Source organism: Taurulus bubalis (genome assembly GCF_910589615.1).
Source record: "Taurulus bubalis genome assembly, chromosome: 15".
Lineage (NCBI taxonomy): Eukaryota > Metazoa > Chordata > Actinopteri > Perciformes > Cottidae > Taurulus > Taurulus bubalis.
This window is the reverse complement of record NC_136603.1, coordinates 8,489,028-8,516,241: the sequence shown is the minus strand read 5'-3', so window position 1 is coordinate 8,516,241 and position 27,214 is coordinate 8,489,028. Positions and strand designations below refer to the sequence as shown.

The 27,214-nt window shown below is 40.0% G+C and overlaps 2 protein-coding genes across 2 annotated transcripts in view; one reads left to right on the top strand and one right to left on the bottom strand.

The window, feature by feature from the left end:
• Positions 1 to 1,269: 1,269 nt before the first annotated feature.
• chpfa (chondroitin polymerizing factor a) lies at positions 1,270 to 6,838 on the top strand (the record flags this gene model as incomplete). Its single annotated transcript, XM_079231431.1, has 4 exons — positions 1,270 to 1,559; positions 3,150 to 3,714; positions 5,263 to 5,445; positions 5,576 to 6,838. 4 exons carry the CDS (start codon positions 1,270 to 1,272, stop codon positions 6,836 to 6,838), a joined length of 2,301 nt encoding a protein of 766 aa, XP_079087557.1.
• A 7,344-nt stretch (positions 6,839 to 14,182) lies between these two features.
• asic4a (acid-sensing (proton-gated) ion channel family member 4a) overlaps positions 14,183 to 27,214 on the bottom strand; it is a gene marked incomplete at its 3' end in the record, with an annotated part of 73,638 nt that continues 60,606 nt past the window's right edge. The window contains exons 2-10 of the mRNA XM_079231384.1: positions 24,692 to 24,836; positions 24,205 to 24,332; positions 23,930 to 24,083; positions 20,118 to 20,171; positions 17,936 to 18,089; positions 16,505 to 16,596; positions 16,255 to 16,334; positions 15,668 to 15,784; positions 14,183 to 14,320 (exon numbers count right to left, since the gene is read on the bottom strand). Coding sequence (XP_079087510.1) covers positions 14,183 to 14,320; positions 15,668 to 15,784; positions 16,255 to 16,334; positions 16,505 to 16,596; positions 17,936 to 18,089; positions 20,118 to 20,171; positions 23,930 to 24,083; positions 24,205 to 24,332; positions 24,692 to 24,836 — 1,062 coding nt within the window. The remainder of the gene's footprint in view (positions 14,321 to 15,667; positions 15,785 to 16,254; positions 16,335 to 16,504; positions 16,597 to 17,935; positions 18,090 to 20,117; positions 20,172 to 23,929; positions 24,084 to 24,204; positions 24,333 to 24,691; positions 24,837 to 27,214) is intronic.

Sequence of the window (27,214 nt, the reverse complement as noted above, 5' to 3'; positions counted from 1 at the left end):
CCCAAAGCACAGCATTGACATCCATGGGGCTCAAACTGACTGCCGGCAAGAGCAAAACAAGTAAACAGAATAAACTTAATATAAATATATTAAATCAAATATCAGAATCATAAACATTATACAGAATGTATTGTACATACATATTGGGTGTTTACCTAATGGGTACAACAAAAGATGATTGGTGATACAAGATAACATAGTTTGTATTACCATTGCTCTTTTTATATATGATAATATATAAGTTCTGCAATTGAGAACTTGAAGTGCAATGCAAGTGCAAACAGCAGTTGGAGTTAACCACCGTTGGAGTTTGAACATTTTAATAGCATGAAAACAATCCTTGTTGGTTTAAAGTGTCCGGTGTGTTCAGTGGGAGGTAATATCTGTGCATTCAGTAATGTTATTGGCCTGAGTCGGCTGATGAAGGTGATAATCTAGATAGGCATGAAGGTGCATGTCAGTCCCACGATGGCGGAAGTATTCACAACCTTTAGCTGAATCACACCCACAAATACTCCATTGTGCAAGTAAAAGTCCTACATTGAAAATTACGTAATGTAAATTGTTAAAACATTATTATTAGCCATAATAATAATGTTTAAGAATAAAATGTTTAAAAATAAAAAGGTTTCCCTCTGAGTTGTGGTGGAATGGCTTGAAATAGAAACCATCAATACAAACACCTATAAGTTGTAGGTGAACACTATCATGTTAGTGACAATTTGGTTTTATAAGTTATATGGTTTAGTTATGGTATTTGTAATATGTAAACATTTGCAATAGTTAATAGCTGTATGTGATTAAAGTTTATTCTAAATTAGAAAGTAAAAAAACAACAACGCACAAACAGGATAAATACTTTTTATTTTACAGTTCTGTAAATACAACCGCATATGAATGGACGTCATCACCGGCCTGTAAACAGACAGAGGGACTTTGGTTGTGTTCCAGTTCACATTTCCACGCCTGCAGTCCGGCGGGTCATGTTTATTATCCCTCCGCGCTGCGCAGCCCGAATCCATCCACACGGTCTGGAACGAGACCCGCCTCTGACGCTAACGTCTGGCCGGGGAGGAGCCAGCTAACAGCTACACTGACACGTACGAATCCTGCGTAAGATTTAAGGAGGAAGTTACATATTTTCCTTAAGTTGAAACGTCCATACGGTTGCTTCTTCGACTCAGACTTAATGTAGTTGACCTGTCCCGGACCAGAAGGCCTGTTTGGACGCGTTTGGAGCGCCGCGGGACTCGAGCCGAAAAGCACAAGATGAGATTCTCGGCGTTTATTTCCGTCCTGCGGTCGGTCGGCCCGGTGGTAATAGGTATTTCTTTAGGGTTCACGTTGAGTTTATTGAGCGTAAACTGGACGGAAGAAGGGTGCTACCTAGACGGCAAGGAGGGCGAGGATGTGACTTCGGGTCACGATGGGCAGCTCAAAGGAGCCCGAAAGCCCAACTCTATTTCCACCATCAACGATGTGGAGTCCGAGGAGGATTTTGAACCAAGAATAGTCCCGTATAAACAAGTCCTGCAGAGTCCCCCAAAGAAAGTGTTCAGGTAAGTTTGGGATGACCGTTAACTTAAACTGCGGATAATAAATGGCTTGTACCTGTTCTGAAACAGGACACACCATTATGGGCTCGTTTGCAGCCCAGCAGGCCATAAGTTCATAGAAGTCACTGGTCCCCATGTGGGTATGAGACTTTACACTGACAACACATGAGTTAGAGTGATAACACGAAACCAAATGGCAGGCATAAGTAAGTATAATTATATATGTATAATAATATCAGTACGTTTTTTGTCTCCCTCTCCCTGATGGTCTTGATCAAATTGGCACATAAAGTCTGGAATAGGAAGTTTACAGCCCCATTTCATCTGCAGGGTTTCTAGCTGCCAACATTCCCTGCCATAGAGCCGAGAGTATCTATATTTTGGGAAATGCCTGCATGCTGAATGAGTTCTGCCTCACATTTTCTTTGTAAACAGGCAGATATTTCCTGGACTTTCTGGATAGAGACCTTGTTTGACTTGTTAGCCCTCGCACCCAGAGTGGTTGCATTGCATTGCAATTCTGAGAAAGAGACTTTTCCCTGTGGGAAAAAGAGCCACACAGGATATTCAAGCATTTCAGCTCACAGGTTTCATAGGCATCCAGTGTCATGCAGTGGATTGTAATCTAAAAGTAGGGTTCTTACGGTCATGGAAAACCTGGAAAAGTCATGGAATTCAAGGCCTGGAAAAATCCTTGAAAAAAATAAAATCCCAAAAGTTTTGGAAAAGTCATGTAAATGTGTTATATTCATGTGTTCATGACGTTCATTTACGCTGAGTTTGAAATAATTATATGCATTTAAAAGAAAGTAGCTCAAAATATAAGCAGGCATACATACAGGCATCTATATACATGTTTATTCTTTTAATCAAACTATTGTCTCTCATTCATTTGTATCCTTTAAGGTTTACTGTATGCGTTTGGAACTCTCATTGTTAGTTTAAATACTACATGTTCTCACTTTTTCATGTATACACCAAGATTTCACAACATGTTTGGTCATGGAAATTTAGTTTAAAGTCATGGAAATCGATAGGTCAAAATGTGTATGAACCCTGTAAAAGGGAGAGCAACTATCAATTATTTTCGTTAATTATTAATGCCGATTGTTTGCTGGAGTAGTTGGTCAATCTTTTAGTTAGAGTGTCCAAATAAGTACCCAGAGCCAGGTGGATTCTGTCCAACCAACAGGCCATAACTGCAGTGATGAATCACAATTCAAGTCCTTGCAGGTTTACTTTTCCAGAGAGCTGATCATTTTTCTTGTTTGTCTGTATTTCTGCATATTTAAAAACACTCAGGATTTCCTGGAAATTTAGTGGGCAAACCCACAGATTTGGTTTGGATCCAAAATGTCTTTTTATTTTTTTTAAACTACTACTTTCAGTTGTTATTATTTTCATCCATTTCCAGGTTAAACAATAAGCTGAACATGAAAGTTTTAGTGAGAAAACAGTCAAAATAATGTATTTTAGTGTGACAGTAAGATGAAGAGTTGTTGAGTGAAAGTTAGTTTTTCTAGTTTTCTTTTTGTGTATTTTTAATCGTACATATTCAACATGTATTCAGTAGCTGTTTGGTGTCTTTTTCAGGGCTAAATACATAAGCACAGAGTTGGGGATGCGAGAGCGTCTGTTCGTCGGGGTCCTGACATCCAAAAACACCATTAACACTCTGGGCGTAGCTGTCAATCGCACCATCAGCCATCACCTGGACACTGTGATATTCTTCACCGGCATGCGCAACCGCAAAGTCCCTCACGGCATGTTTGTCGTCTCCCACGGCGACGAGAGGCTGATCTGGAACATGTTTCAGAATATCAAATACATTTTGGACCATTACATCAATGAATACGACTGGTTTTACTTTGTCCAAGATGACGCCTACACAGAAGCGGACCGGATCAGAGCCCTGGTGGATCACCTGAGTATGGACCGAGAGCTTTACATGGGCAGCCCGGAGGAGTTCATAGGTGGAGAAATGGAAGGGAAGTACTGCTACGGAGGGTTCGGGTACATCCTGTCTCGTACCTTGCTCCTCCGACTCCAACCCTTCCTGGAAAACTGTCGGAACGACATCCTGAGCGCGAGGCCGGACGAGTGGCTCGGAAGATGCATCATTGATTACACAAACACAAACTGCATCAGTGAATATCAGGTAGGTTGCGTCTATCTTGGCACATGATCACACTGCACTTATCCAACACCATCTCTTTTTCAATAATACATTTATCTTTTTTAAATCTATAAAACAGTCTCAGCTGTTTCAATGTCTGATGTTCAAAGGGAACAGAATGAGGCGACTCGTAAGTTAAAATGAATGATGAGCAACTGCAAGGAGTTCTCCTTCTCCAAAGAAAAACCAAACTGTCACGGAAGAAATCATGCTTTGCTTCTGGGAAAGCACTTAAAAGTGACAGACAGATATATAAAAGTGTAATTACCATTCTAGCACAGAGGTGGTATTTATACGACAGAATAGATTGCTAATACCCTTTTACTCCACAGCTCCAGCAGCAACATGGAATAGTTAAACAGGCCAGCAGAGCGCAGCTCAGTTCAGTCTTGCTTAGGTTCAATGGTGTGAAAATCCCCTGTGGGTCAACATGCTCTGCTCCTGTAATGTCATTAGCATTTAAGGTCAAACAAGCTCTGTGGAGACCTGATCTGTCCCACAGTGCCCTTTCAGGTGATTGTTTTTATACATTCTGCTCCCTCGATGCTAAAAGTGTGTGGTCTTTGTAACATATTCAAATATATCGTCAGAAGGTTATCAATGTCCTTTACAATATTCTTGCGGCCAGCATTTGGTAGTCGAGTCATTCCACTGTCTTTTGCTTCCATTTTCTCCTCGTCGGCCACGACACAGTGCCGGAAACCATCTTGTCTCTCAGTTGAGAGTGAGTTGCATGGCTAACTAAAGTGCCCCGAGCCAGAAGAGCTCCAGCAGAGCCCCCTAAATGAGGGAGGGGAGCAGGGAGAAAGTTAAAAGGGCCTGGTGTGGGTGAAGAGAACCACTTGAACACAACCAGACAACAATTTTTCTGTTAAGAGAGAACATTGATGACAATTAGGCACGCTTGATGCTTCACTAAGTGTACCACTACAGGCTGTTGGCAAACATTTACAACAGAGTGGCCTCGCCGCTCAGTTAAGCCGCGTCTCCATTCTTTGTTCTTTTAATAGCTTGATCAGATTGGATTCACTTTTTTTTTTTAATCACTCAAGCTCCTTAGGTGACTACTTTGTTTTCGGCTTAAGTGACTGTGTCTTTAAGTGGGATTCTGGTGCCAGTCTCACTCATTTGCTGTTTGGTTTCAACATTAAGTTCTCAACTGTTTGCTTTTTAACCTGATGCTGCAGAGGTCCTATTTAATTCTAAATAACAACATTAAGATAAGCATCTCTTAAACCTCATGTTTCATGTAATCCCTGAAATAATCAAAACTCTGGACGATAGGAGGTTTTTGTACAATAGTTTTCAAATCGTACAAAATGAATCTCTGTTCTGTCTTCACGTTGCAATTATGGTTGAAACCAGTCTGTTTGCACTGGAGTTTAGCCCAAGATGCTGTCTAGATGTCGTGTGAAGTGTGTTCCAATGGAAGTAGCACAGCGTAACAACTATGCTTTGAAAAACATAAAGCATGGATCTGTCATCAAGATTTAAGATGGCTCATGAAAAGACATCTCTGTTTTCTCTCAGGGACTTCAGTACCACCATTATGAGTTGGGGAAAAACTCTGATCCAAGTAAAGAACAAAGTGAACAGTTCAAGAAAGCTCTGACTGTCCATCCAGTGTCTGACCCTGAACAGATGTACAAGCTGCACAGATACTTCACTGAGATTGAACTCCAGAAGACGTACGATGAGATTGCTAAACTGCAGGTAAGCTGCTTTTCAAATGTCACAAATCGCCAATGGTTCAGTCAAAATAAATTAAAAACCTTGCTTCTCATTGCTTACTTCTGGCGTGTCAGCAGCTGTCTAGATCTGAACGGTTCTTGTGTTTCCACAGGCCGAAATAAAAAACGTGAGCGTGGTTGCTTTCGACGGCAACCGAAGCTCCCAGTGGCCCGTTGGGATCAATCCACCTTTTGAGGCAAAATCTCGGTTTGAAGTTCTGAAGTGGGAATACTTTACAGAAGAGGAGATTTATTCATGCGTCGATGGCTCTCCAAAGTGTGAACTGCAGGGTATTGATCGCATGGATGTGGCCGACGTCATTGAGGTAGCCATGGCGGAGCTGAACAAGAAGTACAAGCCGGTCCTTCACCTGAAGAAGCAACAGCTGATTAACGGGTACAGGCGCTTCGACCCCGTCAGGGGCATGGAGTACACGTTGGATCTTCAGCTGGAAGTCGTGAACCAAAAAGGTCACAGCCGATCAATCACCAAGCGAGTTCATCTGGTGCGACCTTTGAGTCGGATTGAGATCATCCCCATGCCCTATGTCACTGAAGCGACAAGGATTCACATCATAATACCTCTCACTCTGCAGGACCGAGTCCATGTTGACCATTTCCTGGAAGTCTTCGCCTCAAATGCTTTTGAGACCAGTGAAAATGCCATCTTAACGTTCTTGTTCATTTATGACCCAGTGGAGGCGCAGCAGGTTAACCAGAATGATATATTTGCCGGTGTGAAGGCACAGATAAACACGTATGAACACAAATACCCAACAGTAAAAATCCCGTGGATAAGTGTCAAGACGGAAACGCCATCCCAGATCAAGTTCATGGACATCATCTCGAAGAAGCACCCGGTCGACTCGCTGTTCTTCTTGGCTAACGTCAACACAAATGTCAATTCAGAATTTCTGAACCGCTGCCGCATGAATTCCATAAACAACTGGCAGGCGTTCTTCCCCATCCATTTCCAGGACTTCAACCCCGACGTGGCCTATCACAACCAGCAGCATCCGGCCACGGTCGATCTGATCAAGGACGCGGGGCATTTTGACCGCAGGTCATTTGAAGAAGCGTGCTTTTACAACTCTGACTACATGGCGACACGCACGCGCATGGTGGCAGACGTCCAAGAGAACGATGAGATTCTGGAGACCCTGGACATCTTCGACATGTTCCTGAAGTATTCGGATCTGCACGTGTTCAGGGCGGTGGAGCCGGCGTTGCACCAGCAGTACAGCTACCAAGCCTGCAACCCGCGGCTGAGCGAAGACACCTACCACAGGTGTGTTCAGAGCAACTTGGAAGGTCTGGGTTCTCGCTCCCAGCTCGCCATGCTGCTGTTTGAGCAAGAGCAAGGAAACAGCACTTGAAAGCACCAGTGAACTCCTGCTCCCGCTCGTCTTTTTGACATGGATGGTAACAGCTGTGTGTTTTTTACTGTACTAGAATTTGGGACAACCCATGTCTGGGGGCTGAAGAACCATTATGTGACCCCCGACTCCACCTCTCTGTGTGAATCAAGGATCGTTTGGTGTGTTCAGAATTTTTTGCTAGTTTGGAAAAATGAATGCAGTACATTCCCAATGAAACCTCTCCTTTTAAATGTTTACAATACCTGTTTGTACAGATGAGTTGCTTGAACCAAATGTTTTTCGCTACTCTGACAATCCTGAAAGCTACGTTAAGTAATTTCTGACCACTGGATGGCAGAAACTCACAGCAGCAGAGCCAGAGGGCTTAGTGCTGGCTTATCCAGTTATGTGTTCAGGTGTCAACTACACGGCTACATAGACTCAGAGGTACTAGCGGCGACGCTTTCACCTATCTAGAATTCATGTTAATATTAAATATATTGTTAAATTAATGTAGAGCTCACCAAAGGTTGTGTGCTCCTTCACATTGGAAAAATTGAGCTTTTGATAAATTTGAGTATTTACAAAAGTGCTTCTTTATGTGCCTTGACACTGACTTTTCTATATGCTGACTTTTGGAATTATCTTTATGTTGCACAGTTTTGCAGGTCACCCCTACAGGTGACGCACTGCTGATGTTTTTAATTTGAAAACATGAATAATAGTTCCTAGCGGGTGGGAGATATTAGCTTTCACTGAGGATAAAGTAACGTTACATAGCTAGGAGAACTGAATGGGTAGTCGGTCAACCTTACATGTATTTTTAAAGGTGTCTCTAAAATGTCCTGACGTCAACCATCCACGGGTTGAGTACGTGCCTCAGAGCAGAGTGGGACTTGGTAGAAAGACTCTTCCGCTGGTCTTCAGAGGTCATAGATGACGACTGGTGTTTCCCAGTCTGCACATGACTTCAAGTTGTCTCCATGAAACCTTTTGATGTTACAAGAAAATCTACATGCAGGAAGCGAAGGAGAATTATGAATAATGGGGAATAGAAATCACCTTGGTGAATGTCTAAAGTGATAGACCAGGTGAGTCCTCATAAAACAGGATTTAATTAGTTTAGAAATGACTCAAATTAAGAATGTATGAAACATCAAGTATGGCAGGCGGTTTTTATAGTCTGAAAGAAGGTGTTTAAGTGTTTCCAAAGTATTTTGGACTGTATTGCTAAAAGTTTTTGTAAGTTATTGAATGATGAGCTCAGTTTTAGAAATGGCAGTGCAGTCCAAATGGAGGCCTTTTCTACGTTACTGAGTGGTGGTTGTGGGGGTACTGTACTGAACACAAGAGTTATTGGTATGTTTATAATGTGCAATATTACAGATGACACAACCTGCTCGATGTCCGATGGAGGGCAGGACTTTTCATTTCAAAGACATTTGCTGTAAGTCGAGCAGTGTGTATACCAAAATACTGTTCACGATGTTGCATAAAGACTTGGACTTCTTTCTGTTCAATGTCAAGTAAATACACTGTAATTTCTTTTGACAAGACCTTTAATGTATTTTACTGACACTAGACACTTTTCATCATCAATTTTACTTCGAAATACATAAAATGAAGGCATGTCATTTTATTTAACTTTTAATTGGATGCAAACCTATCGGACACACTACATCCACAGTGGTGATCCTCAACATTTGCTGTACTTTCTGCCACGTGACAAAAGACCATGGAGGTCATTTTCTAACGCATCTCTTTCTTGACGAGAGCAGAAGAGTACGACACTAATAATAATGTGCGCAGTTGGAAACTGAATCTTCCAAAAACCACTGTGAAAGATGGAGGGCTTAGATTACAATATGAAGTTATTGTGGTGATCCGCATCGTCTCTGCCTTTTTGTAGACGTGAGGAGCCTAAAATTAATTAAGAGCGTGGCAGATTAATCACCCTGTGTTGTTAAAGCAGCCACCGTCGCTGGGCGAAGTCTCTTAAGTATTTTGTTCATAACTTATTTATCTGTCATTTCTCGATGAATTATGCAGATTCTGAATACTTCCGCACTAACAGAGGCTTTCATGACATTCTCTGTAAATGTATAAATATTTTATAGATTCTATTTTTAAGCCTTTTGTAGCTTTATGTACACAGCAATTGATACTTTATTTTTGGTGACAAAAACATACTGTATCGAACTTTGTATTTTGTGCTTTGAAAATCATGTCGTTTGACCATGAAGACTATTTAAAAAATATGCTTTTGTTACTCACTTTCAATCAAGCAAATCATTTCAAAAAGCAGGCAAATACATAGGCTCGTTTTTTTAAAATTTCTATTGGTTTACATTATATTATGCATATGGGTACTAGTATAACCAAAGCAATACATTTTAATTAATACTCATCACATTTAATTGTGTGCTGTAATTTCTAATGAACTGTGAATTATTGTGATTTTTAAATAAAGAGTATTTGAATATAAACATTTCCTCTTTTTATTGTCTTTATTTCCTTTTCTTTTTAATAAGAAAATAGTATTCATAAGTGCAGTTTGTCCTTTAGGTGTCAGCAAAAGAGCGTGTTTAGTGTCTGCAGCACAGGTCCTCGACCAGGACTTCCAGTCGCTGAGGTGAGCGGCGTTACTGAACAGCATTTAGAGATAATATTTTTACTACAAACATGAATGTTTTGTCATTCACAGCGTGTGCTCAGTAGGACTGCAGTTCGCGTTCTTGCTCATGTCAGACTCAAGGTATTTCTGATGTCTGGGTTGGGTAGAAACGGGGAAAATGTTGCAACCGTAATAACAGCTTCAGTTATTTCAAGGGTCCGTATGCACTACCCTGAGGCTTGCTGTAAAACCGCATAACTACAGAGCAGCTGGTAGTTAATTGTAAGTCATTATTTTGTACTTTGTTTTATGTTCGATCCCAGGACTTTCTCCTCCCACATGGGGACGCGGTTGTTTCAAGTCCCCTAGAAACAAGAAGTTCTCAGTTTTCACGAGAATTCGGGTTCACCTAGAGGGTCTTTTAACAAGTGGAATTACACAAATTGCTGGACGTTAAGAAGAATGGTCAATAAATCCCTTTACTTATTCTCACTGGAAAATGACCCTTTTTCAAAGGCCCTCTGAGTTGTCCCATGTAACCCACCACTGAAACGCCTTCAATCGCTGTAACCTCGTATATCTTTTTATAACAAATGTCAATGGTGGAAAGGCTTTAAAGTGTGGTAAAATTGAAATACATGAGTGTGTGAATAATGAATACACAATGTGGAATTGAACTGGGCTCTGGATTTATGAGGCATTGGTTTTACCAATCTAAACTTTAATAGTTTTTCGTATATTTACCATATTTAACATTTATAAAATGTGTTCTAACAGAAGAAAATAATCACAAGATAACACATCTGTACAAAATGTAAGCGTTCCTGTAGTGATGTCTGTCAGAAGTGTGATGGCTTTCCTTCTTAGTAAAACCTTTCTTAAGAAGGAATTCCTGACAGCTGCTTGTGTCACCCTGCACTCATATTTCTCCTCTACTCAGATGACCTCTCAGACCTCAGCCACAAACAAACGGCTGAAAAAGGAGGACAGATCTTCAAAAATTAACATTGGTGGCTGGTTGGATTAAATAGATTTTTTTTTTTTTTTTTTTACAGATAATGCAATAAGCACATATAGCGGTGCATGTGACTGAATGTCACGGAGCTATAAAAAGACAGACCCATAGAGATGTGCACGAAGGGAGCTCAGAGTGGAGGCTTGAGGAATCCCAAGAATGTGAGCTACATGTTATCAAGCAGGGAAGTTGTCCCATTTGCTACAGTACAGACTTGCAGCCCACCACTCGGTCCTGTGGCGCCTCACACGGACGGCATGCTGATGTAAAATCCTCCATTTGTAATCGACTTGTCTGTGTTTTTAATACCTTTTGTAATAAAAATTAATCGGGTTGTGCGCAGAATCTCGAGGATAGAAAACCTTTCGACATCGACTCTGGGCTCGACCATTCAAACACAAGTCTACAGTGATAAGCAGCCCAGTATTCACCTCAACACACCAGCCCCTGTGTGACTTGTCTGAGGATCGCTACAATTATTGATGACAGAGGAGAAGATTGTTATGCATAGCATGTACAGGATGCCATCAGAGAATGTGATTGGGAACCTTTTGAAAATGCCAAAGTGACACATGATTATGAATATTAAACAGCCATGTATAGCCCATGATTACTTGACAGGAGGAGAGGATTTGACAGATGGAGCGCTGTGGAATCGCATTGTGAGTTAGAGTGATGAATGGTGATATAGCGGCAACAGAATGCATCGACCAAATTAACAGAAAAGTTAAGCTGTCATTTGTAAACATGATATCTCGGAAGAATTTCACACATTTCCCAGACAAATTTTATGAATTACATGCAGAGTGGATTGTCAAAGGCCTGTCAAAATTTAGGGGGCATTAAACTGGCTTGATTTTGTGCAGTTTAGCATTGGACTTTAAAATGAAGTCCAAAGAGATTTGTTGACAATTATCAACGAGAAAAAACGTGATGTTTTGAAGCCCAAACTGCTGCATGATAGCAAATAACTTACTGGCACGCTATGAGGGAAACATGATCAACATCTACACCAGAAATACAATTTGATTTAGCACAAGCAGTCCTGTAGTTCAACTGGATGTGAATCCATTCATTGTACTCTAGCATTGCTGAATACATTAGTGGAGGATGGGGCAACATAATTATAAATTATGCTGCACTAACACAGCAAAACGTCAAGTATTTGTGGTTGAGAGTTCATTAAGAAAGATTACATCTCTGGCATTGCATCTTTTCTGAATGCACATTCCTGAATGCTTCTTCAATGAAGATGAATAAGAAAGTACTATAAAGTGTGCATGTACTGTAAGCAATATGAGATTAAAGCCCATTAATAATTGAAAAAGGGTGAGGAAAAAAAGGAAATAAATTGTGAGGTCCGGTTAACTCGTTCTGCTGACACAAAGAAAGGTGTCAAATTATGCCAAATTGTCTAGATTACCTAGTGTGTCCATCTAGAAACTCAGTCCTAGCCTGTCGTCATCATCAAAAGACGTTTTCTTCTGCAGGAACTGAACAAAACTTAACACTTAGCCATTGTTATGGGTTCATCTTGAGTGCCCGAAGCAACAGATGAAACTAGATGCAAATCCCAGTGCCTAATGGTGATCGATCAAGCAGATGTGTCGTCACATCGTAACAAAAATGACTATAACAACAGCCACCGCCAATTTACTACTGTCTCTATATTGAGCAAGACAAAAAATATTTAAAAAAAGAAAAACTCTGGGAAAAATGGTTGTGAAAGAGGTCTGGGTGAGGGAACCATAAAAAAAAAAACAACGACAAGAAGACAAAGTTTTTTGACAAAAACGACAAAGTGGTTTTAAAGAGCTGGACCCCATTTTTGACCACCGACAGCAACAATGCCCTAAAAATGTGCAAGAAAATGAATACCTGAACTACTTTCTCTGTTGTGGTTTGTCCCACTTATATTATAGTATAGTATAGTTGGGACCGTCTGTTGCTTTTTTTAACAGTGTAAATCCAAAACATCTCAATTTATAAAGAGTTAGTTATAAAGAAGAAACTGGCACCAAAGCCTCACAAATTATTAAAAAATCAGAGTGTGGGAAGTCGGGGTAACATGTTGTTAAAGTTCCTGCAGTTCATAAGTGCAAAGGAGCAAGCCGACTCTCCGTGATAACGACATGATTATGAGTGAATCAATGCAAAAGTCTCCATTTTAGTTTTCATTCCCACTTTGCTAACTTGTGCTCTTAAAAAATATTGTGTCTTTGTCCCGTCTATTGAGGATTAAGTTACCCATTAAGAATATTTTCAGCCTCCAGAGCAATTTTTCAAATCTAACTCTGCGCTGTCCTAACTCTACATTTATTAGATAAAAACCTTAGTACTGCAATAAAACTCTAAGCTTTTTTTGCTAACTATGTCGATTTTCAAACATTTCTTCTTTTTTTTTCGCCGAGTCGCATCAGCCTAATGTGCTCAGTCATGTGTGCAAAATGTTAAAGTGCACATGCAAACAAACAAACAAATGTGCACACACACACACACACACACACACACACACACACACACACACACACACACACACACACTGATGCTGGGTCTACACTGTAAATAGCTGCTACACTCTTACAGAGGCCCCACGAGCTGAAGGAGATGACTCGGCAAAAAATAAAATTCTGTTTCTTATTGCTTATGTCAGCTTAAAGTTATGGTGCTAACCAAAGTGAAGAGTGGATGGTGGGCAGAAATGCATTGAATAAGAAGAAGAATATAAGTACAACCATTTCATAATTGAAGACATCAACCACTCCTAATCCAGGATTTGTGTGTCGTCTTGGAAAAAGCAGGACACGTAAAAGAAAACGATGTAAATAATAGTCACGATCCATACAGTCCGTTTTTGTTTCCTGGACAAATGTATTGATGTTTGGCAGTCTAACATATCTGCAGATTGTAAGTGAGTATTTGCTACAATCGTGACCGCTATCGTCATATAAAAGTCTTCTCTAAAATGTATAAATAATTCAAATTAATATTACATAAGTTAGATATTAACTGAATATAAACGACAACTATTGAAACAGAACTTTAGAACTTTCTCATTTTAAAGTTGGACTTTATGTACAGGTACAATGCTACTCTCTAACACCTTAACCACAAACCAGACAAAGTGTATCATGTGGAAAGATGCTGCTAGATCTAAAGCCAAGGTCTACAGTTCAGCCTAAATAATTCCCCTCGTATTTTGTATGGATGTAGCACGAGTGAGGTTTGCTTTCTGTAAGTATTGTCACCTTGTATACAATATAGAACATATAGATAATAGCGTCTCTTTAAATAATTACATAATTTAGAACGTGTAATGGCTTTCTATGGTACAGTGTGTTTTCCGTGAAGTAGGAGGAACAGTTGGAGAAGAGATGAATGGAGAGATACAGACAGAAAGAAATCAGAGATGAATAAATAAACCATTGGAGCGTAAACTTGATTAAGGTGAAATACAGTCCTCTTGTCCCATTGTAGTGATCATGTACCAAAAATTGGTCCTGATGCACAAAGTTGAGAGGTCCATCCAGAGAAAAAGAAAAAGCGGTGTCCAATTTGTGCCTATAAGTACAAGTGCTTTGTTAGCAGCACGAGTTTGGTGTTTGACTTTGGCTGTAGCTTTTCACTGGTGACAGCAAAGGAGCGACGGAAATGCCAAGGGTCCGTTACTGATCTGAACACAGACGTTTTTTTAATCTTTTGGTGTCACCAGGACTGGAAACGCCGGTTGGCTCTAGCAAGCGAAGTCCTCAAATACCCCGTGGCGCCCGGCGTGGTGGTGGTGGGGGTGTGGAACAGGGTGGTGGTGGTTGGGGAGGATCGTGTTGGCGTACGCCCCCTCTGGGTGACTCCGTGTCATGTCATTCGGCTCCTGCTGAAGGCACAGCACACACGTCAACTTCAACATCGTGCTTCAGAGATCATGTGCAACGTCATATGGGACAAACCAAAATGATAATGCACATTACATCGATCCAGAATAATCTCTTGACAAGGTCATTCAAAACCCAGACACTGCTGAAGTACCGTGATCATGCTGCAGATTAAATAGTACAACATGTTGGGAAAGGCTGAACTTTCTCTACGAGAGTGAGATGAATAGATTGATATTCAATTCAATTCAAATTATTTAGTATAGCCCAAATTTGCCTCAGAGGGCTTTATGACATCCTCTGTCCCGGGATCTTACATTGGCACAGGAAAAAAATCCCCCCTCCCAAAAAAAACTTTAACAGGGAGAAAAAGGAAAGAAACCTCAGGGAGAGCAACAGAGGAGGATCCCTCTCCCAGGGTGGACAGAAGTGCAACAGATGTCATGTGTACAGAATGAACAACACTATCTGTGAGGTAAGTACGCAGCTGGAGTTGGGAAATAGTTTAGTGCTAGTTAGGCTAGTTTAGTGCAGTGATTCTCAAATGAGGGTACTTGAAGGCACCCCAGGGGGTACTTGAGATTTAAAAAAATGTATATTTAAAATTAGCATCAATTCAAAAAGCCTTTAAAAATAGTTATTTAATAAATATTCAATAATATAAGTGTACGATCTTAAACCAAATTGTACATATTATATATTAAATCAGACACTGGTGGCACAGCGCTGTGTATTACTTTGTTTTTTCAACCAAAAATGCTTTGTGCTGGTTAGATGATAAAATTCCACAGGGGGTATATCACTGAAAAAAGGTTGAGAACCACTGGTCTAGTGCATTCAGTATTTATGTGCAGCGTCTATAGATTTAGATACTGGGCTCTTCTGTCCATATTCTAAAACTAATTTGGCGTCTACATCTCCACTGAGAAGAAAAATGTGATGTCAGCCGTCCACACCTGCCAAACCTAATAATATTGAAAAGCTACACAATCAATCGTTTTTTTCAGTTTCTCTGACAGCGTTGTTTAAAAGTGAAACCCTGTTATAGTTTTAGTATTTTGTGTGGAATTAGGACACACTTGTGGTTAAATGTGAGACAATAAGTCTATTGTTCAGATAGAAACAGAATGAAGTTGTACAATAAATCCAAGCTCCAGGGGAGGATGTGCTTTGCACTGTGGTTAAGACTAATTAGGAACAATGCAACATTATTAATATAATTATTTTAGTGAAACAATATGAATTTGTTTCTCCCTGAATTATTCCCTTGTAGTTTCCTGATGCAGTTACAGTGCTGCAGGGCAAGTTGTGGGCAGCTATTTGTTAGAGTACAGTGTGTGCTGTACCTTTGTTTTTATTTCCTCTAGACCCACTGTTGCTACCGTGCTGGTCGGCGGCTTGTTCTTGTTCTTCTTCTCCTCTTTCTTCGGCCTCAGCAGGCGTTGTAGCCGATGCTTGATCATCTGGTTTCACCCATGCGAAGCAGCAGGGAGGGTGGAAGAGCAGAGATGAGTGAGGGAGACAAGAGACAGAGCAGAGCTAAGAGTTTGTTCACTGTGATGTCTGCATTACAGTCCCTCCCTCTGATGTTGCTTTATACATGTATGTTCGGTTGTCAGCAGGTAGCCAGCTAGTAAGCTCAAAGGGGATACATCAGCTGAGACAGCTGTTGTTAGTGGCATGTCAGACCTGAGCGGATATTGCTGCAGTTTCTCCAGTCTGGAAATACAATATAACTTCTCATATGCATAACTAGTGATAACATTTACACAGCCAGTCCACAAATACAATAAGAATAATTTGCCAATATTGAGGACACATTTAGATTTACAACAAACACTCTAATGTGTTTTCAATAGTTACAATACATCAGTTCTAGATCGAGTTTAACAATGTGATTGAGTCATATGTGTGGGCTTCACAGACACCATACCTCATAGATATAATCCAGTAGTTCTAAAACTGTTAGGATGCTGGCTCCAATGAATAAGCCCATCTGTCCACCAATGTCACCTGAAAAGAAGGAGCACTTAAAGAGAAGCGCATTGGACACAATGCCAAAGCAGTTTCTGTTTGCTACTAATGTTGATGAACAGTAAGTGCAGCCACAACACCTTTCAATCTGCAACTGCAAGTCTATCTGAATATTCAAAAAGGGAGAAAACAAGTGACGGAAATCTTACCTAATAAACCTGCAACATCGTAGGCTTTTTTTTGCTCAATTGTTTCATAGTTGAGAGCTTCAAAGAAGATATCTAAGACCAGGAAGTTGTCTCTGGAAAAACAAGTATGGATGTCAAACAACAAGGAAATACACTTGCTCTGTATTTATAATTCGCAACAAATCTAACGTCATTTGAAAAATACCATTCCCAGTCATCTTTATGCTCACTGTAAATTGTCACGATGGAATTGTCAGGCCTACAGCGCTTCACACAGATCCAACCAGTGATTGTGAGATAATGAGGTGTTGCAGGGTTTAACTGAGATGAGGAGAACGAGCACCGACAGCATGCTCAGTCTCTGCCACGTCTCTGATCTCTCTGGATTTACAAAGTCTGGTAATAAGTGTTGTACGGCATCATGGGCTCTTTGGTTTAGGCATGTTTACCTTTTACCACATCCCTGCCTATTAGGCGCTGAGAGGAATGACAGTGGAAACACATTGTAAATGCATTCAATTGATCATAATCTGAAAATGTGTAAATGTTTCTGTTTCTAGTAAATGTTATTATTGTGCTGGATGGATTTTACTGGATCTTCCTCCTTTACTCTTTATATATATATATATATATATATATATATATATATATATATATATATATATATATATATATATATATATATATATATATATATATATGTAGGTGAAGATTTCCCAGAAACACACACTCTGCCTCTGCAGAAAACATTAAAGTCAGATTGGTTTATCCCCAAATCTCCTGCCAATCCATATGAGCTACACATGAGATATCTTGTCTGCAATTTTTGGTGTCAAAAAGTGTACAACATTTACAAAAGTTGTATTTTCTAGTTGTATTCATCTAATTTCACAATTATCTTTTCATTTGATATTTTCGGGAGTAGAGGGTTTTCACCCCAAAACTGGTGCTGTAGGAAAAGACAGTAAATCACCGACACATTCTCCTTATTTTTTGAGGACCACGTGACACATTTTTACCTTATGGTCGGGATAGACGCATCATAGGGTCATAAAGTAGTAGCTATTCAGTTTCATGGCAATCTGACTTGTAAACGATATTTTTTTGTTCGACTGACAGACCATGATGAACCAGAGAGTACAACTTCTCACAATCTTATAATTCACAATAATACATACACTAACTTTCCAATTGAATACTTGTAATAACCCCATAGTGCATCACAATCAACTTGCTATCACCAGATTTTCTAATTCTAAGAAGATCAACTATTCACTTTAAAAGACAAAATAAAAATTGATGCTTGTGTGAAAATATAATAGTTTTTTGTTTATATGTATGGTTGTGTGTTTTTTAATCACCGACTGGAGGTCATAGTTTATGGCCCTTTTTATTGAGCGCCACATCACTGCCCATACGTGAGTTTAGTCATGGTGAACATTCCTGTCGTACCTGATGTAGTCCTCTGACTTGTCGTATTTCCTGGAGAGATAGCGAGCAGAGCCCTTGCTGGGGATTTTGACCATGGAGAGCTCTTTACCGTAGCGGGTGAGATTACAGGGTGTCTCGCATGGACAAGCGTCCCCACTGTTCTTCTGTAGCTGTGCTGCAACACAATTGAAACAGTGGTTTAACAGGTATAGACAGGATCAGTTTCAGTGATGATTTGCTGGCAGTCAGGGAAGAAGCAAACTCAATATGCAACAAAGGAAACAGTGTGAAGGAATATAGTGTGTCCTATTAGAATAGTAGTTTTTTTTAATACATTTTTTTACACTTAGGTGCAGCAGAACACGATGTAAACACATCACTTAAATCTTATCACCATATATAGTTGCATTAAAATTAATTTGGAGCTGTGTTTCTCACTACCTGGGCTTTTAGCTCTGCTTTGGTCTCCCCAATACTTGGATGTTAAATGCTTCAATATGCAGATGTAAACAAGGCTGATTTGATTGTGGTGGGAGTACAGTGTCACTGTATTAAGAACATATTTTCACATAATTATTTAATCCATTGTTAGAATAAACATATTGATTGGTCCATGTTAATGTATTTAATTAAATAACCATAGAAATGACTGGTAAGCAGGCGTCCATTAATACTGTCCAACATACGAGCAAACTTCAATTACAGTTCCAGTCAACACTTTAACCACAATCTATGCACATTGTATGTTAGACTGCAGGTAACAAGAGCAACATAATTTATGGAACGTGTTACATTACCTGAAAATAACAATTTAATCACATATACTCGGTTTCCTTCATTAAGTGGTCGTGGTAAGTACTACTTGTTCTGATGTAGTATAATACAAGTATTTACCGCCTGATTAAGATGATTAGGTCAGTAATAAGAGTTTTTGAAGGCTAAAATAGCACTCAGCACTCAGCATCATTAAACCATATTACTGTAGTGCCCAGAAAATCACACATAGTTAGTGTTCCTCATTGGATAATTTTGAGGATGAACAAATTCATTACAGCCTTTGAATGAAGAATGAACAGTTTGCAAAGTCATTAAGCGGATAAAATGTGCAACGAAAAGTCAGGTTGAGTCAGGGTTTAAAGACCTCTCCAGCAGCGGTTTCACTGCCATAGAAGCAACCGACCACATGGTATTAACAAACCAATATTGATCTGGATATATTAACAAAATGATGTGTTTGTCGAGTGGTATTATTTAATAAACAACTGTGGCAACACTGTTTACGATCATTAAGTCACGGCATTTGTTCGTAGAATATATCAAATTATAGTAAGTGCCACTAAGGGCTCTGCAAAACATACCTAGACTTAACACCCAATTAACTTGCAGGCATGAATTGCTCACACATTAACAAATACATTTTCAACTCTGAAACAATGCTACGTACACAGGAGACTAAATAGCTTTTCACAATCTCTCTTTCAAATTCTAAATGCATTCAGTCTCAACAAAAATGGAGAGAGGGAGCACCGAAAAAAGTGATTAAAAATTGATGATGTATTTTATAACTCTAACAATACGTTTATGTGTATGCGGGAGCACGGTGGCACATATTCTCTGTCTGATATGGGAACAAAACCTTTACAATATAAAAATATAAATGATATTCTAATGTATTACCTCTCATGGAGGGTGAATTTATTCTTTGATTCAGAAAAATGACCCACATGAATATGGCTAAATATGAAGATATATCTAAGATTTCATTCAACCAATTTTTAAATAGGGTTTGAATACAGTAAAAGGAGACATAATTACATTTTCTGGCTTATTTGGTGGAGATATGATGATTGGACTTATATGTCTGCCATGACCATGACAAATATCTTTTGTACATCAACTGTGATGCCTTTGAAATCAAGGCACTTTTGTTCATGGCTGAGGGTGGGGGATGCAGACAGGCAGGAAGTGAGAGTCGGTTTAATATTACCAGTACAACAATGGAGGCAGCACAGCCATCAAGCTCTAAAGTGACTAAATCACAATGAGGAAAAGTAATTTTAAAATATCAAGTCTACCTCCAGGTATTTGTGTTACAGCAAAAAAACAAAAACCAAATCTTATCATGCTTACTGAGTGTGTTTCCATTTCCCTTTGGGGGAATCTATTGTAATGAGAAACGAAATGAGGGAAGATTGTTTCTTACCGAGTGCTTTATCAACACAGTTGATTTTACTGGGAGGGCAGATATCTGCAGTTCCTGGAGAGGAGAACAGAAATATGAGTCTGATCAATGTGAAACAAAATGATCAGTGACCCGTGTCTGCTGCAATGAGGAGCTGTGGCTGTGAACAACACTCCACAGCTTATTAGTCATCTTCAAATGAGTGCAGGCACACAGAGGGTGACTTCCATCCACAGAGTCTTGGACGTCTGTCCTCGAATGCACTGAGAAATGGAGAATGCTGGCTTCACCCATAACGCATATTTGGAAAGTCTTTAAAAAACAATCAATGAGTCGTTTCCTCGCAGACAAACATATTTCCCAGGCCATTAATGACAGGTATTCATTAGCAGCACAATTAATTGGCAGAGATGTGTTTGTCTGTCTGTAAAATGTTCATTGGGTTAATGTTTTGTGAAAGTCTCCTTCCCAATCACAAAGAAATGTTAATTCATTAATTCATAGTGAAATAATGTCTGATGAGCTGCAGAGTCACACACTTTCAGCTGATGATTCTGAATAGAGTTAGACGTATTCTGTTGTAGAAATAACTTGTGCTGATTTCACACAGAAGGAACGATCATTAAACCTTATTGATTGGAGAAAAAACTACTTTTAATCATCTTGTGTATTTCATTTTCTTTTCTATTCTTGTGTCGGGAAGAAAAAGCTGTGCAGTGTCTCTGCATGCTGTCCACACACTAAGAACAAGAACAACTTAAAAGCGTTTTTTTGGTGGTCATCCGAATATAGAAATAGGATGACATACTGAAATATTAATCTTGGACTAAAGAACCCAGGAAAACACCATTTTGCTTCTACACCTCAGAGTTCAGGTGCCCTGAGCAAAATATAAAATACTTTATAAATAACCATCTCAAAAACGAGTCACTTGCTAGGCCAAATTTTAGGAATCTGTGTTCTGTTGGAGGCAACAGCAACATGAAAACAACCTAAACAATATGAATTCAACATAATGCAATATCATTAAAAGGAAAAGAAACATGAATGCATAAACCATAAAAAGACAATTAAACGAGAACAAAAAAATATAAAGACTAGAACCAACAGACTATAAACAATTGTGGGATTATGCAAACACATGCCAATCACAATTTGCTGGCATTTTAAATTAAGACTGTCGACAGTTGCTGAATGACGTAAATCAGAAAAAGAAATAAATGGGTTATAAACATTTGTGCTGTTCTCTCAAAATCAAGCAACACAAAACTTGAGCGGCAAACTGCTGCTGTGGATACAGCGGAGTGCTGGGGAAAAGGAATGATACTGTAAATTGTGTTACATAGCACTGTGTTGTCACATCGGGGCCATAAAAGGATTTTCAATTCACAAGCTGGCCTCAGACTCCTTTGGCATGCTTTTGAATCAATCGCTCTCTAGAACCTCTTGAAGGAGTTTTCAGCAAACTCAATATGCAACAATAAATTTGATTCACCATTGATAAGTGCAGTGAACTAATGCAAGCTTCCCGCTGCCTGACAGAAACTCTCTTCTAAATCTGGACTGGGCAAATGGCCTGGGAAAAGCTCCCACATCTATTACATCTGAGATAATAAATATAATAAGGGGGTTCTGCAGCTCTCTAAACACATCTGCTCTAAGAACAGCCCTCACTATCTATCAATTCAAATGTGCCCCACTCAATAGACCTCTTCTTACCTGTGACTGATTGGTGGGTTTGAGGCCTTTTCATAGGTTTGAATCTGATACCCGGAGCAAAACATGTGTTTGCAGGTGTGTGAGGCTAAACACACAGGTATGAGTAAAGTGAAAGCAGTGAGATGGTTTCCACGCAGTGACCAGTTTTACAGGTCACCAGCCATCTTGGCTAGTTTTGCCCAAATCATGAGCTCATAGCTTACTGCAACACAATCACAATCTCGTGGCGAGGTACTGACACGCTGCAGAGCTCACGAACAGATTAGAAACGTGTCCGCTTCACAGCCTGTCCAGATCAAATGATGAGCTGTGATTTCTCTCTGCAGATCGGACCACCACTTTGGTGCGACCAGTATAGCCTAAAAATGTGTGCCTGATATATAAGAACCACGGCGAATATATTCTAGAGACTGCAACAGTTTAGTTCCAGCAGTCTGGGGTTTAATTAGTATTACAAATGGTTTCTACCTCAAATGTCTCTTACTGTGTTGCTTATTCACATCAATAGACATTTTCAGTCGTGCCAAATTGATTCCTGCATCCATTGAGAGTCTCCTGCCGTCACTTTAAATGCGAACACCTCAAACATGCCCACTTGTCAGACCCATCAGCCATCGCCAGTTTGCATTCAGTGAGTCAGCTCTTTGACTTCCTGCAGCCTGGCCGTGATGACGCATGCGCTGAGTAACTCCAAACATCTTATTATGCGTTTGTTGGACTGACCTCTGCAACAAATCCCCGAGCGGACCAGAGGCACTGCGTGACTATACACGACTTTGTGTGTCGTGTCTTCAATGTGCTGTATTTGTGTCTGTCTGTCATTCTGCTCATGTTATCTCATGTCCATAGCTCGTTCACTATAATTCAACAGTAGATTTATCTCTGATGTATTATATATATATATATATATATATATATATATATATATATATATATATATATATTTTTTTTTTTTTTACACTGCTTGATTTAGAGGTGCAACATAATATTTAAAAGATGAAATCATTGATATCATGTTAATGTTACACATTGTACAGTTATGGTTACAGACTCTCGCTCCACCTCCCTACACTCATATTTTGAGTGTAATTAATTTGCCAAAAAGGAAGGGAAAAAAAGCACAACAAACAAAGTTGATGATTGACTAAAAATGTTCGATAGATATTGCGATGCTAGGGTAGTGAACATCTGACATTGTAAAAGCCCTTGCTTTTTTTTCTTCGTTTTTTATCGATCAAACACGACAATAATTGCTGTCAGCACACATGGCCCCATAACATTTTTTTGTTATCTTAAACTTATCCTGAAAATGAAAAACTTTCTGTATGAATCAGAATGTTCTCTGTGCTACATCTCTGTAATCAGTTGACATTTTGAATTGATCGTGCGTTCGAGGCAATCTCCCAGTTTGTAAGTCAATGTTAAATGAATCCTGTTTGCAAAACCCGCTACCAGTGGAAACTAAGCACGAGAACAACTGGGACTGATCAAAATCAATCAAAAAATAATGAATGAGAGCCACAGAAGCACAACAGCTGAGATGTACAAACAAATGGATCAAAAAGTCACTGAGACTTGTAGTCTGACGAGTTAGTGTCCAGAGAGCTACCAGCGCTGCTGAAGGGCATTCCCCTCCAGATATTAAGCATCACGGTCAAACATGTGGCAGCCCAAATTATGTCCGCGCTGAAGTGAAAAACAAAATAATGACTTGTTTTGCACATTGTGTCATCTGGAAACACAGGGCTGGCTGTTTTTCAATCACGCTAGACCACACAATTTTGAAAGGAGAGGGAAATACTCTTTTGGAGGATTTAGATTTTCCCAATGTGAGTTGTCTTACTTTATACATGCTTATCATGTCTTGACCTTGAAGTTTCCACATAACATTGTCCAGATTTATGTTGGTGTGTTTCTACAACCGTATATACATTGTATTCTTAATTTAGATATCAGTTTGATCATTCTTAGTTCCTCCTGTAAAAATAACTTGACAGCATGGATTACTAATATGAGTGCATTTGTAATTTTTTCAATCATTCAATTCATCATGTCATTAAATCTTGCTCCCCATGCCACCTGCTGGGCTTTGTGTAAATGTGAGGTGATCTTACCGGGCATGTGCACCATCCTGCAGCTGCACACTCGCAGGACCTCGTTGGTCTCGCAGAGCAGGCGACATGCACTGATGCTGTATGTGTCGTATCCCGGGAACTTCTCTTTGCTGGCGGAGCGACAGTTCCCCCAGGGCTGGGGCAGATAGGTCAGCTAAGTACACAGAGATTTATTAGACCTCAGTCTGAACCACCAGGCGCCAACAGTTGCATGAAGAAGAGTAATCTTGTGGGGAGGGGAAGCGGGGCGGTGGGCTGTGATGAGGAAGACCTACCCTCTGCTCCTGACATGAAACAAAGGTCTGGAAACCAGGAGAGACGCCGAAGCCCAGCTGGTGGATGTAGGGAGGCTCGTCCTGACTGTGGATCTGAACTCGGATGCCGGCCTCCAGGGATGTCTCATCTTCAGGATGAAATGGAGCACGAGCACGGAGCATTGCAAGGGGAGAGTACAAGGGAATTACAGATGGCCGCCTCATATGACAGCGAACTGAAAACCATATTTCAGTCATGTTTGAATAACATGGCAGTAGAGATTAACATTATGTGACAACTACAATGCAGCCACAAAGCTGAGGTATTGTGTTCAGATATTTCCTCATAGGAATCACATTTTCCAGGTTGCAGGAATGCAATCAAAAAATGCATTATTTACAGTGTGTGAGCCAGAGAAATGGATGCAGGTTATTGTAAAGCCCAGCAGAGTTATCTCATGCTGTAGCATATGATGGGATTACATTGGACAAATAGTTTGAGGCTTACTTGTCTCTCTCCAGATGGGCAGATACTCATCCTGCTGGATATCCAACATGATCTCCAGTCCATTTCCCATTCCACCCTGCTTGCTTTTCCTGGATGTCGTCTTGTTGCCATTAAAGGTATAGCATTTCCCATATCTGGTGTAAACCTGGAAGAATAGATTCCTATCATGAACATCACCATAAACATGACAAAGTCCACACGCTGGCTGTGACAAGATCATACTTGTGGTGCATTGCAATGAAGGCAGAGATATGGACGAAAAAAATAGATAAACAAGCTGAGTGTCTGCTTGGGCAAGTTACTGAATATTACCCACAAACCTCTGGATGCAGTCTGCCGGCTGTCCCTCATGTACTATGATAAACTGTATTTGAATTAATTCCCAACACCCACCATATAAACCCTGCACAATACTACTGTGAAACAGTACTACCTTCCCATTGAAATATCAAATGGCATAATAGATTCTTTAATCTTCCTTCAAGAGAAAACTAAAGACAATAAGAGAGAGCCATCATGTCACCATCTATCAGAGGAGCTGTCTCTGTGGGGGACACATTGTCTCTTTGTTTATGCGTCTCTTCTAAACTGCTGCACTGCAGAAAATGTGCATATTACCAATCATTTATTTGGTATCTCCCTGCCGGTTATAAAGGGACAATCTGTGATCTACATGAAGGGACCGGACCGTAGATCCACCACCAAATAAATACAACACCGGATGGGAACCTGCCATCAATCCCAAATTACCTGATTTTAATACATAGACTAAAACTACAACAACACAATATAAGTTACTGTTTTTTTAAATGGCATAGCAACTTAAATAAGATGGCTTGCCAGTCATGTTGGAGCCTGTGCAAATCTGCATGACAGCTTTTAAACAGTGTCAGGGTTTGTGTATTTTTCTAACCCCTTGAAAAAAATGTAAATGTACTTAACGTTTAACTAAGTTACCGTTTGCAAAACACATCGGTTAGTCTTTAAAAAAAATCTTAACGGAGTTATAATAGAGCAATATTACAGTGTCACCTCATGTTTTTCATAATTGTACTTATAATACTTGGACTTCAAAATCAAATTACATTATTATTATTCAGATGTTCTGTGAAAATGCTTGTGAGACAAATAAGATTTTTAAAAAAAACTTTGCCTCATGGTTTTTGGTGGCTTTAAGGAAGATTTGCTTTGGAGAATGCCTCACATGCCCACAACTATCATGAGTGAACATCTCTCTCCTCTCTACTACACATTTATAATACATCATAACACACCTTTTCACAGAGCGAGTAACCTATTGGATTTGTTTTGTTCAAACATCAAACAAAAAAGGACAGTGATGAAAGTATTAAAGCCGAAGAAATCACATGGTAGAGGTCAACCGACGATTCGCTGGAGAATTGACAGCGAGATAACAATCGAGCTGAGAAGAGGGCAGACGTATCATTAAAGATACACCGCGACGGTCACAGCATTCTCCGAAACATCGACATCTGTGTTCTGACTTTGATATCAGCTTGCTCCACCTAATGAGTGCTGTGATGTCTAAATAAGGGATGCTGGAGGAACAACAGACACTCTCATTTGCAGACCACAGGGTGTATTCACATCTGAGATGGTTGAACAACAAATCAAAGTCCCGGTTGTGAGGTTCAGTCCACCAATTCCCTGGAACAGTTGGCAATTTAGCAATATCCAAAACAGTGATTAGAGCAAGAAATGAGTACCAGTTACAAAAGCTTGAGCTTGTGTAGAAGGAGAGCTGTATTTTTCACAATAATAGACCTTGAGGCTTTTGATCTGAGTGTGCATGCATGTTTGTATTGAGAGAGTTTTTGAATGCATCAAAGTGAGTCGTAGTTGAGTATTCAGAGAAATGGCCGACTCAATTACACATCTCAGTCTGGGCTCTAATGCGGTAAAAAAAAAAGGAAGTGTCTCCATGGTGAAAAGTTGTTCACTTAGTTCTGCATTGCTTTGTAAATAGTATAATTACTTTTTGGCTGGTGATTAGAAAATGGGAGGTAGCAAAGTGGGGGCGGGGGCCGGGAAGAAGTTTTCAAGTGTGACTTTTGACTGACATGTGCTATTAGGTTGAAATGGTTTAATCTCTATTTGGTTGGTGCGGAGCAGTTGTGGAGGTAAGCTGCACTTATCACTGATCCTCCCCCCCGTTCATTGACACACTTAAGCCTCCGCAGGCAGACTTTATCTGATGCAGCAGGCAACAGAGGCAAAGGAGGATTTCACTTTAGAAATGCTCCACCCTGACCAAGTCCCTGGTTTCGGCTCTAAAACATTGGGATCTGGACGACGGCACGAGTTTACAAATGATGTTCCCAGAGAGTACGGCGACGTTTTCCCATCATCTCACCCAGGAAATGGTTGTTGGCAGAGCTTCCGCTGATTTGTTTCTCTGCCTCTGAACCCCCCTTCTCTCTCTGCATCTGCAACGTGATTGATGGATGCATTTTTCTCTTCTTACATCTTGCACCAAATTTAGCAAAGGTAGCAGGGCTGACT